The sequence below is a fragment of the Bos mutus genome, chromosome 22 (assembly GCF_027580195.1).
Source record: "Bos mutus isolate GX-2022 chromosome 22, NWIPB_WYAK_1.1, whole genome shotgun sequence".
NCBI classification, from domain to species: domain Eukaryota; kingdom Metazoa; phylum Chordata; class Mammalia; order Artiodactyla; family Bovidae; genus Bos; species Bos mutus.
The window spans coordinates 7,680,150-7,701,012 of NC_091638.1; the positions used below are offsets into that span (position 1 = coordinate 7,680,150).

Genomic DNA, 20,863 nt, shown 5'->3' on the forward strand with positions numbered 1-20,863 from the left:
AAGCTGTCTTCAGAGTTTACTCCCTCCAGATACATATAATGGAAAATCAGCCTTCTGAGCAAATTCCACCCCTTTTAAATAATTAGCACTGGAACCAAATACTGAAGAGTCACAGTTTTATTTCACATGCATTCAGGTGTGGGAGCATCAGTATTTACAATGCATGAAGTCATAGCACTCACTCAGGAATTCCAAGCAAGTCAAAGCCCACGCTTTTCCGAGCCACCCCCACCATCCCCAACCAATGAACACACTGCATGCCATACTGGAGAAAAAGAAAGCCAGAGTACAAGTAACCCCAGTCCAAGTACATCTCAGGTAACTCATACTGTCCAGTACAACAGTTTTAAAGTTATTGATAATGTTTAAGATTATTTCAGTGGTAAATAAGCCTTTCTTTTAAAAAATTAAACATCACATCAGTATTTACATCACCAGGTAATGCGAACATGCCTCAAGTTTCCTAATCCTCAGGGCTAAAAATGATTATATTTGCATTATTAGTGCACACTCCTCAACCTGAATAAATAAAGAAAAGGAGATCAGTGCTATCACAGTTATGGGTCATGCTGATTATGTGAAGATACTTAAGTTGCTCACTATAATTCGGTTAAGCACCTCTTCACGGACCTCCATCCCTAGCCCCTACACACCCTCTCAACCTACCCCAGAGGCCCCACAGCCTGGAGAATCCCTGACATGAGCTGCTCAGCTCCAGGGTGACAGAGACACAATCCTCCTAGGCTGATAGTACCCCAGGGGTGAGGGAAATGGGATTAAGAGAAGGGGAGAAGACAGGGGTGGGGGGTGTTTCCACTCACGGGCTTTCCCAGATCCCTCAGTTCACAGAACAAGGAGAAAGAGCAGCAGTGTTGCAGACAACTCTGAAACACACTTCCACTGTGCCAGAGCGGGAGTTCTTTCAAACATCGAGCCTCATGGAAGCATCATTACTTCAGACAGGCTGGAGGAGCAAAACCGCCATAGGGAAGGAACAGTGATAACCAATATGGATCTGGAGGAATCTGTGAATGATCTGCTACAGCTTATGTATTTACTCATTTTATTTATTTATGCCTGTCTTATTTCAAACAGATTTTTGTTCAGCCTTCCAAATGACCATGGATAGAAAGAATACATTTCAGTGGAAGAGAAAGGAAAAATGGCAGAATAGAAAAGAAATGAGCACAGTTGAGGATCAGTTCCCTATCCTCCAGGACTCACAGACATTTACAGATTTAATTCTACCCGCTCCTCTCAGAGAAGAGGGAAGTGCACATTTCATTAATTTTAAATAAAATTTAAAAATTAAAAAATATACAATAATTTTTAATAGTTAAAAACAGACCTAACTTTCCACAGAGGAAAAGAATCAAGTCAATTTGAAATAGTATTTTAACTAAGGATAAAAATATATCTTGAGCTGCATTAAAACAAACAAACCTGCATCCAGTAGATTTCATCCTATTAACATTTCATGACTATTTTGAATTCATAAAATACACAATATGATACATATGTGTAATTATATTGCGTTGTTAGGAACCAAAATTTTCAATATAAAATAGAAGCAAATATAAAATCAAAGAAAGGGGGTACTCTTTCTGCCCCCTTCTGATGCCTATGTCAGAAGCTTTCTCTATCTCCTTTATACTTTAATAAAACTTTACTACACATTTTCTGCTATGCTTTACTAACTCTACCGTGTGCTTGTGTGAATGAATGGCACGCCCTGCGTGAAACAAGTAAGGAGCTCTGCTCTGCAGTTCTACGGTGATCTCATAGGGCTTATGGCAGAAACCTGTCGGGGCGTTATACGGACCTGCCAATGCCAAGAGGCACCCAATGTCTCCTTCAGGAACCGACCAGAAATGGGCAAAGCGTGTGGACCGAACTCTCCTTTCTCGGTCAAACTTTTCGGTCTCTTTGACCATTTCATAACTCCTTGGGAATAAAACTTTACTACACACACACAAAAAAAAAAAAAAATCAAAGAAAGTTAATTAAAAATCCTATAACCAGAAAATCTCTTACCTTCCACTCAATTTTGCTACGAACATAAAACTGCGTTTTCCTTTTTATAAAAAAAAATTTATTTCCCAGCAGTAGCCACAGAAACAGCTTAGAAATGACAATAGCTGGTAGCACTTAGCTCATCTAGTCCCTTAAATTACAGTCTCTAAATATTTCCCATTAAAAGAACCCAGGGCTCCTTAAGAAATTACTTAATCCAAGTCTGGGTAGAATATATACAAAATAGCCCTAAACCAATCAATAACTATTATCAACAACAAAATTACATACAAGCCAATTTGAAAGGGCTCCTACTGGCTGAACATGGGCTATTTTGAGCAGCAAAAGATTTAAGATTTCTCTGGATTGAAACACTTCAGACATGTAAAAATAGCCAAATTCAGCATACTCCCTCTCACACAAAAGAAAAGCGTTTTGGTCATCCTCGAAGTTTGCTGGGGTATCAGTTCATTATCCTGAAAACTGAAGACTGAAGGGGAAGAATCAGCATCTCTCTCGCCTTTGCTACAGACTTTTTCAGAATAACCAAAAAACTGATGAAGAGAATTCTTTGTAGACAAACCATAGCTAGTAAATACAGAAGAAATGATGTGATTAAAAATCCTCATTTTGGGGGCTGATGGCCGAATTATACCTCCTTTTGGTCACACTGTGTGGCTTGTGGGATCTTAGTTCCCCAATCAGAGATTGAACCTGGGCTCTGGAGCAAGAGCTCAGAGTCTTAACCACTGGACTGCCAGGGAATTCCCAGGATTATATTTCTAAGTGCCACAAAAATGCCTTCAAAATACAGAACTGAGGTAAAAGAAGCTTCCATTGTCTCTTGAATACATTAAAGCCAACTAATTATTCCTAGAAAGCCTACTTGGTATTCTGGCCTACTAAATTCTGTATTAAATGTATCAAACTTAAAAAATCACCATTTTACAGTCTCTATTAGACTAATGACTTCAGGCAACAATCATCAGTGATTCCTGAAACCTTAGATGAAAAGATGATGTGCAACTTTCTGGTGGTGGGGCCAAGCTGACAACACCTGATCAACCTCAGCCTCACCGAAAACAGTGGCGTCTTCCTACCAAAAAGGGCAAAAGTTGAACGTGAATCTGTCCAGCTTGTAGCTCTAACTTTAATAGATGTCCACCTCTATCTGTTTACAGAAAATATGAAGGATAGTACATGTCAAACACCACCACAAATCCAAAATGTAGGAAATACCAAGATATAAATCCAGATAACTTGAATAAATAAATGACACAAAATAAGAAGAGAAGATATCTTAAAGACTTAGAGAGACTTATGAAATATATCATATATAGACCTTTTTTTTACCTCCTGATTCAAACAAAAGAATTATAAAGTGACACAATTCCTCAAGAAATCAAAGGGAAAAACTAAACCTCAAGCTAACAGAAGGGAAGAAATACTGCAAATTAATGTAGGGATAAGTGGCTCAGGCAGTAAAGAATCTGCCTGCAAAGCAGAAGACCCAGGTTCGATCCCTGGGTCAAGAAGATCCCCTGGAGAAGGAAATGGCAACCCACTGCAGTATTCTTGCCTGGAGAATTCCAAGGACAGGGGAGCCTGGCAGGCTACAGTTCATTGGGTCGCAAAGAGTCAGACACAACTGAGCAACTAACACTTTCACTTTTTAAGTGAAATAGAGAATAGAAAAAAAAAATCAATGAAAGTAAGAGTTCATCTTTTAAAAAGATCAACAAAATGGACAAATCTTTAGCTAGATTAAGAAAAAAGAGATAAAACTCAAAATTAGAAATGAAAGAAAAAATACTACAACAGATGCTACAGAAATCAAAAGGATTACGAGACTATTATGAACAACTGTATGGCTATAAATTGTGTAACAATACAACCTACCAAGAAACATACAACCTACATAGACCGAATCAGGAAGAAATAAAAAATGTGAACAGACCAATAACTAGTAAAGAGACTGAACCAGTATTGAAAATCTCAAAGAAAAACCAAGAACCTGATGCTCTGAAAGTGAAAGTCAATCAATTGTGTCCAACTCTTTGTGACCCCATGAACTATACAGTCCATGGAATTCTCCAGACCAGAATACTGGAGTGGGTAGCCTTTCCCTTCTCCAGGGGAATCTTCCCAACCCAGGAATCGAACCCGGGTCTCTTGCATTGCGGGCAGATTCTTTACCAGCTGAGCCACAAGGGAAGCCCGAGAATACTGGAGTGGGTAGCCTATCCCTTCTCCAGTGGATCTTTCTGACCCAGGAATTGAACCTGGGTCTCCTGCATTGCAGGTGGATTCTTTACCAACTGAGCTAGGGAATTCTACCAAACATTTAAAGAATAATAATGCCAATCCTCCCGAAACTATTCAAAAAATTAAAGAGGAGGGAACACTTTTATTTTTTTTATTTTTATTTTTTATTTTTTGGAGGGAACACTTTTAAATTCACCCTATGAGAACAGCATAATCCTGATATCAATGCTAGATAGGACATAACAGAAAAAAGAAAACTACAGGCCAATATCCATATCCTTGGTTAATACTGATGCAAAAATCCTCAGCAAATATCAGCAAACTAAATTCCGCAACTCTTTTTCTTTCTCTTTGGCTGCACCACTTGGCTTGTGGGATCTCAGTTGCCTGATAAGGGGTTGAACTGGCACCCTCAGAAGTGAAACCGCCAAGTCCTAATTACTAGACTGCGAGGGGTTTCCCTTAGCAACTCTTTATATCAGTATATCATGACCAAATGGGACTCAGAACACAAGAGTGATTCAACATATGAAAATCAATGGGTTGCACCACATTAACAGGTTGAAGAACAAAAACATGATTGCTTCAGTTGAGGTAAAAATCTATTTAGCAAGATTCTATACCTTTTCATGGAGAAGGAAATGGCAACCCACTCCAGTGTTCTTGCCTGGAGAATCCCAAGGACAGGGGAGCCTGGTGGGCTGCTGTCTATGGGGTCGCACAGAGTCGGACACGACTGAAGCGACTTAGCAGCAGCAGCAGCATACCTTTTCATGATAAAACACTTAAACTATGCTGCTAATGGAAGTCCTAGCCAGAGCAACAAGGCAAGAAAAAGAAAAAAAAGACATTCAATTGGAAAGGAAAAAGTAAAATTATCTCTGTTCACAGATGACACGATCTTACATGTAGAACACCCTAAAGAGTCTCCCCCAACCCCCATACACAAACAATTATTAGAACTAATAAATGAATTCAACAAAGTTGCAGAATATAAAATCAACATACAAAAATCAGCTGCATTTCTATACATTGACAAGAACAATCCAAAAAGGAAATTAAGCAATTCTAATAAAAATGGGATCAAAAAGAATAAAATGCTTGGGAATAAACCTAACAAAGGAGGTGAAAGACTCATACACTGAAAACTACAAAACACTACTGAGATTTACACAGACTCACATAAAGGGAAAGACATCCCGTGTTAATGGGTCAGGAGACTTAGTACTGTTAAAATGTCCGTATTACCCAATGTGCTCTACGGAGTCAGCGTAATCTCTGTCAAAACATCAACAGCATTCTTTGCAGAAATGGAAAAATTCATCCTCAAGTTCATATGGAATTTCAAGGAGCCCCAAATTGCTAAAACAATTTTGGAAAAGAAGAACACTGGTAAGACTCATACTTACTGATTTCGAAAGATATTACAAAAGTATAATAATAAAAACAATGAGTTACTGATATAAAGACAGACAAATAGACAACTGGAATAGAATAGAGGGTCTGAAATAAACCGTCATGTATATGCTCACCTGGTCATCAACAAGGGAGCCCAGACTACCCTGGGGAAAGGACAATCTCTTAAACGAAGTTTTGGGGAAACTGGATATCCACAAGCAGAAGAATAAAACTGGATCCTTACTTTACGCCATATACAAAAATAACTCAAAACAGATGAAATACCTAAACATAAAACCTAACAATTAAAACTCCTCAAAAAAAAAAAAACAAAAACCATGGGGGAAACTTTATGATATTGGGATTGGCAGTGACTGCTTGAATATGATACCATAGCATAGGCAACAAAATAAAAATAGACAAATAGAATACAAAACTTAAAAACTTTTTCACATCAAGGGATACAATCAATACAGTTAAAAGTGAGTTTATGGGAGATAATACTTGAAAATCATATATCTGATAAGCAGTTTATATCCAGAATATATAAAGGCCTGCAACTCAAAAACAAACAAACAAAAAAATCAAATACTATGACTGAAAGTGGGCAAAAGACCTGAATAGACATTTCTCTAAAGATGCTATGCAAATAGCCAACAAGCATATGAAAACATGCTCAACATTACGAGTCATCAGAGAAATGCAAATCAACACCCACAGTGAGTTTGCATGTCACACTACCATCAGAAACAAACACAGATGATACATTTGGGTGAGGATGCAGAGGAACGGGAACACCGTACTGCTGGTGGGACTGCCAAGTGGGCCAGCTGCTATGGAAAGCGGGATGGAACTTCTCCAAAACGTGAAAAATAGGACTACTACATGACCCAGCAATGCCATTTCTGGGTATATATCCCAAAGAAGGGAGAGCAGGGTCTCAAAGAGACATCTGCACACCCATGTTCAAGTAGCACTACTCACAACAGGCAAGGGGTGAGAGTGATCCAGCTGTCCACAAGTAAACAAAATGTGGTAGATACATTGCAACATTATTCCGCCTTAGGAAGCAAGTCTTGGCACATGCTACAATATGGATGCACCCTGAGGACATTATGCCAAGAGAAACAAAAGACAAATAATGTATCATTCTGCTTATAGGAGGTACCCAGAGTAGTCAAATTCATAGAAACAGAATGTGAAGCGGGAGTTACCCGGAGCTGGGGGTGGGTAGGGGCATTGTTGTTTAATGGGTACAGAGTGTTAGATCTGCAGATGAAAAAGCTCTGAAGAGCTGTTGTACATCGATGTGAATATACTTAACACCACTGAACTGTACACTTAAAAAATCACTAAGATGATAAACTTTATCTTACGTGTTTTTTTAAATCACACACACAAAAGACAATTGAAATGATCAGAAAAAACCTGAAAACTAATCCTTATCCAGTTAACTGCATTTGAATCCTATACTTACCTATAATAGATACAGCTACTTAATCCTCAGATAGTGGAAAAAAACACTCTTATTAAGAGGTAGAAGACCTATTATAGCTTCTAGCCCCAAGTCTCCTAACTATTAGACAATATTCAAGAATGGATATGCTTTTTAAAAATTGATTCATACTGAAGTATTTTAGGCTAAATCACATTTTCTAAGATTTGTCTTAATATACTCGGACAAAAACAAAGAGTGTGGGGCTGGGGTAGATGAGAAAGAACAGGGGAATAGTCACAAGTGTTGAAGCTGGGTGATGGGCACATAGAAACTCAGTTGCTGTTTTCTCTACTTTATACTTTCAAATTTTCCCAGTAAAAGACTTTAAAAAGAATAAACAAAATAAGAGGGGAAACGGATAGTTGGATGGATGGATGTTTGGAATAAACAGCAGTAGGATAAATGTACTGAGATTTTCCAACAATAGCATCATACTACACATGCTACTGTTAATTTTTAGAAAGTTTTTTGTTTAACTTGCATTTAACAGATATATTAAAAAAAAAAAAAAAAAACTAGAATGAAATTGAAAGCCTTTTCAAGCTTCAAGTAAATGTTTCTCACCACCTCCCCTGGCCTCCCCTGGCAATAAATAAATCAAAGAAGGTAAATGAGCAAAGAACGGGGGAACATAGGCACCCGGGGGCCGTGGAGAGAGGCCACACATGCCTCTCCACAGATCATATCTGAACAGAAATGGAGAAATTTCTGCTCGGAAAGCTTCCCCCATAAAATCAAGGAACACAAACCAAGCGTGAGAAGGTGTTGCTGACTATTCCTTGGGCACAGAAGACGGACCTGTCCTGTTTCTGTTAAGACAGGAATCAGTCAACCAAGGACCTCAGAATAAGGATGCCAGGGCACAGGACCAAAAAGTACCGGCACTCAAGGGGAAGAGAAGAGACAAAGCTGCAAGATGAAAAACAGGACTGACGCAAGTAAATTCCAGCCAGCTCAGGCACTGGAAGGAAAGATCCCCAGTTAAGAAACCAATGGAATAATACTTGTTGGAGCAGGAGAGACGCACACGGCCTGTTGCATCGTAAGATGGAAGACAAATGGCACAACTAACACAGACTGGGGGATCCAAACCCGGGAGTCAGAGAGCCAGGGACCCCAACTGGGGTCAGGCACGAGGGGGTGAGAGGCTTTGGAGGAGCGGCCTTTCTGAGACAGGGAGAGGCGGGGAGCTTGAGTGGTGCCACGGAGAGGGGAGTCAGAGAACTTGAGCTGAGCTGGGCACTGCCCAGGGCAAAGCACTTCCCCTCCCACGACCCCACCATCTGCAAAATGTGTTCAAAGAAAGGCTCTCCAGGGTCCCTTCCTTGGTTGTAGATAAGTTTTACTCCAAACATACTCCTGACTGTAAGAACGATTAAACACAAGGGGGTAAATAGTAAGGAAACCACTGAAATCTCCACGCAAAGATGCATTTTAAACTTGGCTGCCTGGAAACAAGGGAGGTGGTCTCCAGGATCCCCCAAGGTTCCACTGACCAAGAACAGAAGCAATTGACACTTGCCTGGGAAAATGGAGAAATGCCCTGGCCAGGCCCTGCCTCCCTCCCAACAGGGAGACAAAAAACAGGCAGAGAGGCAGAGGAAAGCAATGCCAGCAGTTGCTGCTCTGACAAACCACTGGGCATGGTACCCACTCCCATTCCCTAGGAGTGGCTGCTCCACCGTTCTCTGGGCACCTGGTACCAACAGTATCACTGCACACCCCATGGGATGTTTTAAAATTGGCAACATCAAGTGCTTCCTTGTGACTGAGCCCTGGCAACTGCTGCACCACGTGTTTTTTGTTTTGTTTTTTTGCACCACGTTTTAATACCCTCCCCTCAAAACAATCTTGAGGTACATACAGTAATTATCCCCATCTCAGGGTGAGGGAAACTGAGGCTCAGTGATGTCAAGTTTGCCCAATGCTGCCTGACAAGTGAGCAGGAAGGTGAGGAGCCCCACCCCACCCCGGTCAGAGGTCACAGAAAGATTCCCAGTGAGGCCTTTTTTATTAGGATTTATTGCTAGCCCGGGGTCACAAGGTCCCCTGCCTCTGGCACAGAGGCCAGCCAGTGGGGTCAGGGCTGCTCCTGACTTATTGACCCCTGACTCTTTTTCTGTGGATCCAGCACAGAGATGGCCATCTGGTTCCATGACCAGAGCGCAAGGATAACTCTGATGGGGTCAGCTGGCGAGGAAGGATAGACCAGCATCCCAAAGGCAGGATCCCCAGGGAGGAAAGGCCCCTGCCACTCCCCATGCAAGCCTCAACCTCCCCATTGGGAGGGCGCGAACCTCCATTTCTAACCCCAACCTGGGGTGGAGGGTGTGGTCTTCAGTTTCCTGGCTGCCCCTCCCGTGTAATAGTTGCCCTACATTGAAACTGTCTAACCCCCCTTCAGGGCCCATGTAGTTATGATGAACTGAAATCAGCCTCAAAGAGAGCACTTGGAAAGGACATCAGGTTCCAGGCCCTTCTCGTTACATTGTTACTTGTGTTTGAACCCTGTTCTCACCTGTAAGGATACAGGCAGTGGGAAGAATACTTCTGTTGGGAGGCAGAAACCTGGCTCTCAGCCCGGAATCTCCCACGACCCCTGCAGGGTTGCCAGTGCCCTAACTTCCCTTTGCTTTAGTGTCCTCATCTCTCAGCAAGGGCGAGTTGCCTGTCCCTAATCACCCCATCCAAGTGTTGTAATACAAATGGAGTCAAGGTTGGCAAACACCCTCTGAATTCTAGGCAGCAGCACCATGACCCCATCTCGCAGCGCTCACATCCTTCCACTCCACCCCCAAGCCCAAAGGTCCAGCAGCCAGTTAGACAGCATCAACCAAGGCCCAGAGGAACAGGAGGAAGCCTGTATTCCGGACGGTTTGGCTGATGCTCTCGTAAAGGTGACTCTGATAGAACCCAGGGGGAAAAGTAAACCCTCTTCTCCAGCAGCCAGAGGGGCCTCCATCTTGCCTGCTCTCCCAGATTACCTAGCCCCACTGCCCCTTCCCCAGAAAGCTCAGGATCACTGATTTCTGGAAACTGCTTAAGTCCAAAAGACTTTTAGAACACGAAGAATCCCTTCCCTATTCCACTTGCCAGGGACATCCCTATTCAGCAACCCCTGTTTTCAGGGCATCCTTGTGAGTTTTGCAGAGGAGGAGGGCTTACTCCACATCATTTGGAAAACAGATGTCCGTCCTTACACGTTATTTAGTGGCCTCACAAATGCGTATGAAAAAGCAGGTGGTCATCTGCAGAGTTAACCTCCCTGGACTTGCCAGGTAGCCCCAGCACAGATCACAGTGCCAGCCAGTCTTGTGACAAGTGTGGGTTGGCAGGGGAGGCTGGGGGGAGGGGTAGATGGACGGCCTGCTCTGCAGAGGGATGGGGACAGAGGACAAGGGCGATGAGGAGGCAGGCGCTTGGGGGGCAGACAGGGGTGGGGTCAGGGAGCCGCCTGCAGGATGAGCTGGGTAATTTCTGCCCTGCTGCCCAGACGCATGGGTATCCCATAATAGGCCGTGCCTGGGCTCACATATACAAATGTAGTCTCGGCCACCTGGTAGAGACCAGCAAAGAAGGGGTTCAGGAGATAGGCTGCCACGTTCAAGGGGAAGATCTGCCCAGCATGTGTGTGCCCAGAAAGGATCAGGTTAATATCTGGCCGGGCCTGGAGGGCTCTCTTAGCAGCCAGGGGCTGGTGAGCTAGCAGGATGGTGGGGTGGTCTGGGCTGCAGCCCTCCAGGGCCTTCTCCAGGTCCATGCCATGGCCAGTGTAGTGCAGGATGTTCGCTTCGATGTCATCCACCCCAGCCAGGCAGATCCAGTCGTCGTCCTCCCGGTGGGCCCCGGTAGCAGAAATCCTCACGTTCTCATTGTGGAGGGGCTGAACGTTCAGGGACATCAGCAGTGCAAACCAGTTGCTGACATCCGACGTGTAGTACTCATGATTGCCCGTGACGAAGTAGGTGCCCAGGCGTGAACGCAGCTGGCCCAGAGGAGCCACAGCCGTGCGCAGGACAGAGGCTTCAGAATCGCACAGGTCGCCCACGATCACCGTGACGTCCGGCTCCAGCGTGTTCACCATCCTTACGAACATGTCCATCTTGGTCCTGCCCACCGTGGGACCCAGGTGGATGTCCGAGAGGAGCACGATCTTGAGGCTGTTCATGGAGGGGGGCAGCCGATGCACGGGCACCTCCACAGTGGTCACCGCTGGGGGCTGGGCGGCGTTCAGCAGCCCCACCACGCTGAGCACAGTGGTTACCATTACTGCCAGTGCCGGCCGGAGGGCCAGCTTCCTTGTCTTGTCAAGGCTGCCCACCGCCCTGCCGGCACGCCAGGCCAGGAGCTGGTAGGCCTGCTCCATGCCGCTGAGGACACAGAGGAAGCAGAGCATGATGACATACGCCCCGAGGCAGGTGTAGGCAACCAGGGAAAAGAGATAGGGCTCCTCGGCCACTAGAAAGATCATGGTGAAGAAGCTGGAATGCGCTAGGGCCAGGAAGGCAGCGACGACCATCTTCCAGAGCTGGAAGCAGGCTGACTCTGCAGCCGGGGAATGCCTGAGATTGCTGACGGTGCTACGCCAGATGTAGATGGAGCCGAGCAGCATGAGCGAGTTGACAAACAGGGCGAGCTGCAGGCGGAACAGGCATCGCCAGGCCCTGAACTCCAAGCTCTCCGCCAGGTAGGACCGGGAGACAATCATGGACACGAAGACAGTGCCGGCAGCCAGGGCGGCCTTTGCGCCCAGGGACAGCTGCCTGAAGATCGCCATTGCCTCAGCTCCTAAGAGGATACCCCGCCAGCTCTGTGCGGGTGAGCTCTGGAAGGTGAGTTCCTTAGATAGGACAGTGGCCAAGGACAGGTTTCCAGGTCAGCTCCTCCTGCAACCAGGAACCGGCGTCAGCTTTGTGGGATATGAGAGCTTTCTTGTCCCCTGTCAAAACCTGAAGGCCACTTACATCTGCCCAACCAGCCTTGAACCCAAGCCACTCAAGTACCAGTCAGCTGCACACTATATCAGTGAACTACAAATACATCTTGTAACAGGATGGGCAGTGTCACTTTCTTACAGTTCTCTGCATCTTTCAAGTATTTCCACAACATGTATATGAACTTTTATAATAAGAAAAACATTATTCTAAATCAGTGGTTCTCAAAGTGTGGTCCAGGGAGACCCTTTGGCTGTTGGGGTTGGGGGGGAAGGAGGGGGGTGTCCCCTGACTGTTTTCAAAAACAGTACTAAGCCATAACCATTCTCTCATGAGTGTACAGTGAAGTTTCCAGAGGTTACATGACATGTGATATGGCAAAACTGAATGCAGAAGTAGCTACGAGCATTCAACAGTCCTCTATTAAGACAGACATGAATGGATACAAGTATACATATGGCTGAGTCCCTTTGCTGTCCACCTGAAACTACCACAACATTGTTAATCAGCTATCCTCAATACAAAATAAAAAATTTAAAGTTTGAAGAAAACAAAGTCTAATATCAAAAAAAAAAAAAACACATGAGAGATTTGCAAAATGTACAATGTCACTTTGTGCCCTAAAAACTGGAGAGAACAACTTATTTAAAAAATATATATATATATATTGTTTATTAACATATAGTTTTAAATGTTCTAACTTCTAGGACAGTCACAGTTTGAGAACCGCTGTTCTAAAGTGTAAACCAGGAAGCCATGGAAAGCTAGTCTGCTGGTATTTTTTTTCAGCTGTAGGCCAAGAAGGGAACTGAGGCAACTGACATAAAGATTCCTGGGGTGGAGCTAGTCTCCTTGTTGGTTCTCATAGCTGGCTGGCTCCCAGACAAAAAACTGCAAGGGAACTACAGACCTGGATAGACAAAGGTTAGCAAATATTCATTTGAGGTGACCTTTTCCCAATAAGACCCAAAACGAAAATATTTTCAGCAGTTGTTTTCCAAGTAAAATTCTCAACCTTGCTTTTAGATAAATGTAGGCCTTTTTTTCTTTTTTCTGCTCTAGGCACTTTATAAAAAGCCTCTTATCAGAAGGTGTAATTTGCAAGCCAAGTTCACCAGCTTCTACTTATAAAACAAGCCCCAGACTCAGCCCACCGGAACTCTGGAGGAACCAAAATTAGTTCCCAGAAAGTGTAGAGAGAAAGGCGCCCGTTTCAAGTCCCCACTCTCACCTCCCAGCTCAGATCTCCCCACCCCCACCTTTCCAAGGCCAGGATGCTGACCTGTACAGGAGCGATCCCGAGTTCCCTAGGCCCCTACCTTAGCTCTGCCGGGTAGACTGAGGCTGTCCTTCTCCCGCAATCGTGCACGACTCTCCCCCCAGCTCCCCGCCTCCCGCGTCCCCGCCCAGCACACACCTCGCCCGGCCAGACCTCCCTCCAGCAACGCTGGCGGCCACCTGCAGCCTGCCCCTCGCCCACCGTCAAACGCTGAAGCTCTGAAAAATCCAAGCCTTAAAAGTAGGCGGAGGGAAGTAGCGAGACGGGCAAGAGACGTCCTCAAAGAGAACACCCCGAAGGTAATTGATCCAATGTTCCCATTGCTGGGGCCTCTCGTGACCCCACTATTCTCCTTCCGGAGCGCTCCACAGAGCGCAGGCAAGAGAGGAGCGCCAAGCCCGAGCCTCCGGCGCCCTCCAAGAACGCGCGCTACTCAGAATCCCACTCCCGGAAACCCGCAAAGCTGGAAAGCACCTCATCTCAGCCTTTGGTTGCATCGATAAGGAAGTGGCTTTCGGCGACAGAGGCGGCAGGAGCGGAACTCACAAGCGACAGAGCTACTGGTAAGGACGAGCGCCCCGCCCGGCCCGCCTCCGACGGGAGGGCCGGCCCACTGCCTGAGCTTCCCCGGTAGCCGGGCGGGCCCGGGCGTGCCTCGGGGGTCCCGGGACCTCCGCCCTGTGGGGACCCAGGTGGCCGCAGCCCCAGCCCGGTTCCCCGCCAGCGTTTTCCCGATTCATCATTTGTGCGCGGGGGTCCTGTGGACTTACGTGCAAACCACGCGCAGAGCCCAGCAGCAGCGGCACCAGCAGCAGAGCGAGGAGGCGAACGACCCCCGGCATGTCCACTGTCGGGCCTCCCGGCTCTGCAGTCAGCCAGGGCAGCCGTTCGGTGTCACTTGACCGAGGACCGGGGGCCTGGTCCCGCCCCACGCCGCCTCCGCCCCGCGCCCCGCCCCGCCGCCGCAGCCGCGGAGCCCGGAGCCAGGGTAGCCGAGAGCCTGGGGCCACACGCGGCCGCGTGACTGCAGGGCAGTGTTATCTGACCTCGGCGGGCCTCCGCCTGAGGGAGGAACCTTTTGCAAAGACTCAGGAGTACTCGCTGTCAGCGGCTTGATAACGCACCTCCGGTTTGGACTTTAACAAGGGTCTCCTTGCTCCCCGGCTTCCTGGACACGACAGAAACGGAGCAGTTAAACCTAAGTGACTAGATGGATCCTCAGCCTTTCATAGGGGCAGTCTGGAAAACAACCAGGGGTCCGCCAAGTGTGGTCCCTGATCCAATCTTCTATCTGGTACGTGTTAGAATGGGAAATAACGAGTCCTCGCCCAAGAGATAACCCTAGGAATAGGGTCCAGAAATCTATTTTTACCCCTCCAGGTCATTCTGACAGCACGCAAAGCTTGAGAACCATTCTTCCAGGTTACTGATACATTAAGAGATGTGGTTCAACTGTGGCAAAATCTTCGGGAATTCCAGGCAACCCTCAAGGCACCCGGGTCTGCGGAATTTTTATTTCATGCTGGGTTTTGAGAGATAGAAGTACCAACAGCTCCCATCTTTCAGTTTTGCACTTAAGCCACTCAACATCCCTGTGATGCAAGCAGATCTGTCAAGTGGCCGTGCAATATCTAGTATGATCTCTTTTCTACACTTGGGGAAAGGGAGACTCTACTGTGAGTTAACCAGTCCAGGACTGCTGCTGCTGCGGCCAAGTCGCTTCAGTTGTGTCCAGGACTGCTGGTTACCCCTAGATCTGAACCTAAAGTTGTCTTTTCCTACCTGGTTGCCAAAACTCTCTGCAAATCCCCCCTTTGCATCACTGCACTTTAATCAACTTTAATCAAAACTGAGTCTCAGAGGAAGGTGCCTTTAGGGAAATCGCTTTCAAATATATATATGTATATATATTTTCCAGCTTTATTGAGTTACGATTAACATTCTACTGTTGTGGAATCCGGAATCACAAAACACAAGACGATGTGGAGTACCGTTTATTACTGCCAGCAGGTCCAAGGGAATCAGTTCCCAACAAGGACTTCGATGGTTCCCAGAGGCCGGGTTTTATAACCATCTCCCCCCCCCAACCCCCACCGTGAGTGGTTACATGTTAGCAACCTCTTTGTTGTATAGGACTGAGTTTTACAACAAGTAGGTGCTAGGAGAACAAACAATTAAGGTTAAATGTGGGGAACAATGCTTATACATCAAGGGGGGATATCTCCATGGTTAATCTAACAGGGGCAGCCTGACTTTAACTACAGTCTCCGTTTGCCATCTGTATGGAGCGAAGTCTCCAGGAGACCTGGTTTTTATTAGCAATGGTCTTCTCATTCTTGGGCAGGGTTCAGGCCCAGTTATTTACATCCTGTCTTTAAGACAGATGACAGGCTTTAAAATGGAGTCTCTCCTTCTTTCCTCACACTGGCCCCAACACTACAAAAATCACTCATGTTAAATGTATTAACTTGCTAATGGTTTAGTCGCTAAGTCATGTCCGAGTCTTTGTGACAGCAGGGACTGTAGCCCACCAGGCTTCTCTGTCCATGGGATTTCCCAGGCAAGGAAACTGGACTGGGTTGCCATTTCCCTCTCCAGGGAATCTTCCCCACCCAGGGATGGAACCCGAACCTCCTACATTGCAGGCAGATTCTTTAACACTGAGCCCACTGCTGCTACTGCTGCTAAGTCGCTTCAGTCGTTTCCGACTCTGTGCAACCCCATAGATGGCAGCCCACCAGGCTCCCCCATCCCTGGGATTCTCCAGGCAAGAATACTGGAGTGGGTTGCCATTTCCTTCTCCGAACCACTAGGGAAGCCCATATTGTTAACTTGAGACTTGAGGTTAACAATAACAGTATAGGGTTAGCGAATTCCCTGGTGGTCCCAGGATTCGATCCCTGGTAGGGGAACTAAGACCCCACAAGCCAAACTGCGAGCACCCCCCCCCCACCAAAATTATGGTTTATTGATAGACTCCTTGACTAAACTTTAATTAGGCTTCTCTGACTAGAGACTCTTCTAGACTCTTCTAGACCTGGATCTTGGCCTTCTGTGCCTGACCTGTCCTTGCCTGCCCAGAATTGTCCAGTCTTAGCAAATTAGCAAAAAAAAAAAAAAATTCTTAGCAAAGAATCCTGCTAAATCAGTTTGGGAATAATCCCCCAGTTCTTGGTATCTGATCAAGTTCCTCATCCCCACCCCACCTCTCTTGACATCTAACTCTTTGACCTACCCTTCCTGGAGAAGGAAATGGCAACCCACTCCAGTATTCTTGCCTGGAGAATCCCATGGACGGAGGAGCCTGGTGGGCTACAGTCTACAGGGTCGCAAAGAGTTGAACACGACTGAGCGACTTCACTAGCAAAAATCCCTTGAGACCTCCTCTTACAATTTTCCATCCACAAGCCCCTAACTCTGCTGGCTATAAATCCTCAGCTCTCTTTGCTGTAGTTAGAATTGAGACCCATCCCTCTCCACCTGTGGCAGTAGAATTGACTGTTATGACAAAAATCTTGAAGAAAATCTTCCTTACCACTTTAGCAAGTATACAATTTTTTTTCTTTAGCACTATTTTTTTTACAATTTGCAGACCTTTTTCAAACTTAGTCTGGTTTTTAACAATGAGAGTGATGGTTATCAAAGACAAAATTAGTGGTTACAGGTAGTAACCACTGGTAGTAACAGGTAGTAACCACTGGTAGTCCAGTGGCTAAGACTCTGAGTTTCCAATGCAGGGGGCCAGGGTTCGATCCCTGGTCAGGGAACTAGTTCCCACAGCAGTACATGCTGCAACTAAGAGCTTACATGCCACAACTAAAACCCAGCACAGCCAAATAAATAAATAAAGTAGTAATAATAAAGAATAATAATTACTTATGAGAGTGAGGGCCTGAAATGGGGGGAAGGGCCCCCGAAATTTTGTTTCTTGAACTAGAGGGTGGTTACAGGAGTACTCGCCACCTAGTCATTCATTTGTTTTGTGTCACTTCCTGTATCTTTTTTTTTTTTTTTTTGACCTCGCCTCACAGCATGTGGGGTCTTAGTTCCCCAATGAGGGATTGAACCCATGCCCCCTGCAGTGGAAACACAGAGTCCTAACTACTGGACTGCTAGGGAATTCCCTGTAATTGTTTTTAAAATTAGTTTAAAAGTTATTTTGGGGGCTTCCCTGGTGGCTCAGTGATAACAAATCCACCTGATAATAGAGGAGACATGGGTTTCATCCCTTTTCTGGGAAGAGTGCACATGCTGCAGAGCAATTAAGCCTGTGCACAGCATCTGAGCCCATGTTGTAGGACCTGCGTGCTGCAAGTACTGGAGCTCGTGTGCCTAACGCCTGTGCTCCGCAACAAGAGTAGCCACTGTAATGGGAAGCCCGTGAACCGCAACTACAGAGTAGCCCCGACTCTCTGCAGCTAGAGAAAGCCCACCCAGCAACGAAGACCCAGCACATAAAGAAACCTAAAAAAAAAAAAAAAAAATGAGGGGGATTTCCCTGGCAGTCCAGTGGTAGAACTCCATACTTTCACTGCAGGGGGAGGGTTCAATCCTTCATCTGGTCTAAGAACTAAGACCCCACAAGCCTTGAGGCATGGCCAGAAAAAAAAGATATGAGATTCAAATGTTAGCATCCATGAATAAGGTTGTATTAGACTACCACCCCTCTGACCCACTATGTCCTGCATGTGACTGCTTTGGGATTACAATGGCAGTTGAGCAGCTGAAACAGAGACTTTGCTGTTGTTGGCGTTCAGTCCCTAAGTTGTGTCTGACTCTTTGCAATGCCATAGACTGAGCACGTTAGACTCCTCTGTCCTCCAATATCTACCGGAATCTGCTCAAGTTCATGGCCACTGAGTCAGGGATGCTATCCAGCCATCTCATCCTCTGCCTCCCTCGTCTCCTTTTGCCTTCAGTCTTTCCTAGGATCAGAGTCTTTTCCAGTGAATCAACTTTTGCATCAGGTGCCCAAAGTACTGGAGTTTCAGCTTCAGCATCTATCCTTCCAATGAATATTCAGAGTTAATTTTCTTAAGGACTGACTGGCTTGATCTCCCTACCGTCCAAGGGACTCTCAAGAGTCTTCTTCGGCACTCAGCTTTCTTGATGGTCCAACTCTCACATCCATACATGACTATTAGACAAAACATAGCTTTGTACAGACTTTTGTTGGCAAAGTGATGTCTCTGCATTTTAATTCGCTGGCTAGGTTTGTCATAGCTTTCCTTTATGAGCCACAAAACCTAAAATGGATCGTATCTGACCCTTTACAGTAGAAGCTTGCCCAGAGAGTATAGATAGAAGTTTGTTTCTGAGATTTTAGCGCCAGACTCTGTGTTATAGTTGAACTGGAAGTGATAATAGCTGTGGTTGTGCTAAAGGCTTTACCAGCAGTGAGTCAGTCTGCATCACACCTAGTTTCATGTTATTATCCACATTTCACGAATGAGGGAACCGAGTCACAGAGGAGGTGCCTGTCAGTAGCCACAGAGCCAGGAAGTGATAGGACCTCTAGTGTCATTGCCTGACTTTAAACCTCAAGTTTTTTATCTTTATTTTTGTATTGAGGTATGGTTGATTTACAATGTTATGTTATTAGTAGTTTCTAGAGTATAGCAAAGTGATTCCAGTTTATTCATATACATATATATGTATATACTTATACATATGGTTAATTAGAGCCCGGGTTATTTTCACAAGGACATGATGCTTCTGTGCCTGCTCTATTTATAGTTCCTGTCTGAGTGTGCACACATAGTAGGTGCTGCTGTGCTGTGCAATGCTCAGTTGTGTCTGACTCTGTGACCCTGTGGACCATACCCCACCAGGCTCCTCTGTCCATGGAATTTTCCAGTCCAGATTGCTGGAGTGGGTTGCCATTTCCTTCTCCAGGGGATCTTCCCAACCCAGGGTGAAACCCACATTTCTTGTGTCTTCTGCATTGGCAGGCAGATTCTTGACCACTGTGCCACCTGGGAAGCCTCATATGTATGTATCATATATATAATTATACATTAAAATAAATATATATTTATTACATGTATATATATAATTATACATAATATACATATTATTACATGTATAGGATGAAAGAAAACTATGGAGCAAATGAGGCAGAATGTTAACAATCGATGAATTGGGCAAAGGGCATATAGAAATTCTTATTGAATGAAATGAAAAGGTTATTTAAAAAATATAAAATAAAGCCTCCTGTCTACAGATTCAGACAGTTGTGCTGTGTAGCAATCCCTCATGCTTCTCACAAGTCCTTAAATTTTCTGATGAAGAAAGTCACAAGACTATCCTGGGGTTAAATTGTGCAGCCAACTAATGGGTATGATTATGAAACAATCAGTTCAGTTCAGTCTCTCAGTCGTGTCCAACTCTTTGTGACCCCATGAACTGCAGGACACCAGGCTTCCCTGTCCATCACCAACTCCCGGAGCTTGCTCAAACTCATGTATATCGAGTCAGTGATGCCATCCAACCATCACATCCTCTGTCATCCCCTTCTCCTCCTGCCTTCAATCCCTCCCAGCATCAGGGTCTTTTCCAACGAGTCAGATCTTTGCATCAGGTGGCCAAAGTATTGGAGTTTCAGCTTCAGCATCAGTCCTTCCAATGTATATTCAGGACTGATTTCCTTTAGGATCGACTGGTTTGATTTCCTTGCAGTCCAAGGGACTCTCAAGAGTCTTCTCCAACACCACAGTTCAGAAGCATCAATTCTTTGGCACTCAGCTTTCTTTATGGTCCAACTCTCGCATCCATCCATGACTACTGGAAAAACCATAGGTTTGACTAGATAGACCTTTGTTGGCAAAGTAATGTCTCTGCTTTTTAATATGCTGTCTAGGTTTGTTATAGCTTTTCTTCCAAGGAGCAAGCATATTTTAATTTCATGGCTGTAGTTACCATCTGCAGTGGTTTTGGAGCCCCCAAAATAAAGTCTTTCACTGTTTCCATTGTTTCCCCATCTATTTGCAATAAAAAGATGAAACTGTGAAATCATCAGCTTGCAGTTTCCTCACAGTCTCAATAAAAGTTGGCAGCTGTGCCCCAGGACTGGTCCACCTTTCATGACTCTTGTGAGGTTAGGATGGCTGCATGTCCTCAAACTCCCTTTCAGGAGTCTAAAACCAAAATATCTAAAAGCAAAAATACCCCAAGTGAGGCCCTTCTTAATGGGGGAGGGGGATGGGAGGCGGAATGATTTTGTTTTCAACACACACACTCTCTTTTGAGACTTTCCCAGCGGTCCAGTGGTTAGACTTCATACTTCCACTGCGGTGGCCTAGGGTTTGATCCCTGGTCATGACACTAAGCTCCCACATGCTGCATAGTTCGACCCAAGAAAGAAAGAAAAAATGATCAGAAAGTCTAGCCACAGAAGGGCCAAGGTCCCATGGGGTAACAGTAGATCATATATTGCATTGGGACATTCTTTAGGCAGGTAGGTTCTTTCAGTTTGCA

The 20,863-nt window shown here is 45.3% G+C and overlaps 2 protein-coding genes across 4 annotated transcripts in view; both read right to left on the bottom strand.

Moving 5' to 3' along the window:
- GLB1 (galactosidase beta 1) overlaps positions 1–14,363 on the bottom strand; it is a 103,647-nt gene extending 89,284 nt beyond the window's left edge. The window contains exon 1 of the mRNA XM_005898140.2: positions 14,158–14,363. Within this exon, the coding sequence (XP_005898202.1) occupies positions 14,158–14,229 (72 nt within the window). The 5' untranslated portion in view covers positions 14,230–14,363. The remainder of the gene's footprint in view (positions 1–14,157) is intronic.
- On the bottom strand, positions 103–13,961 carry TMPPE (transmembrane protein with metallophosphoesterase domain). 3 transcript variants are annotated; one of them, XM_070359694.1, is made up of 2 exons: positions 13,862–13,961; positions 103–12,060 (listed from the first exon to the last, which is right to left on the bottom strand). In XM_070359694.1, the coding sequence occupies exon 2, from the start codon at positions 11,949–11,951 to the stop codon at positions 10,617–10,619; it is 1,335 nt and encodes a 444-aa protein (XP_070215795.1). In that variant the 5' UTR covers positions 11,952–12,060; positions 13,862–13,961; the 3' UTR covers positions 103–10,616. The 3 variants fall into 3 exon arrangements, with proteins under 3 accessions (XP_070215795.1, XP_005898201.1, XP_070215794.1); XM_005898139.3 differs by lacking the exon at positions 13,862–13,961 and adding an exon at positions 13,526–13,782; XM_070359693.1 differs by lacking the exon at positions 13,862–13,961 and adding an exon at positions 13,428–13,516.
- Positions 14,364–20,863: the final 6,500 nt, after the last annotated feature.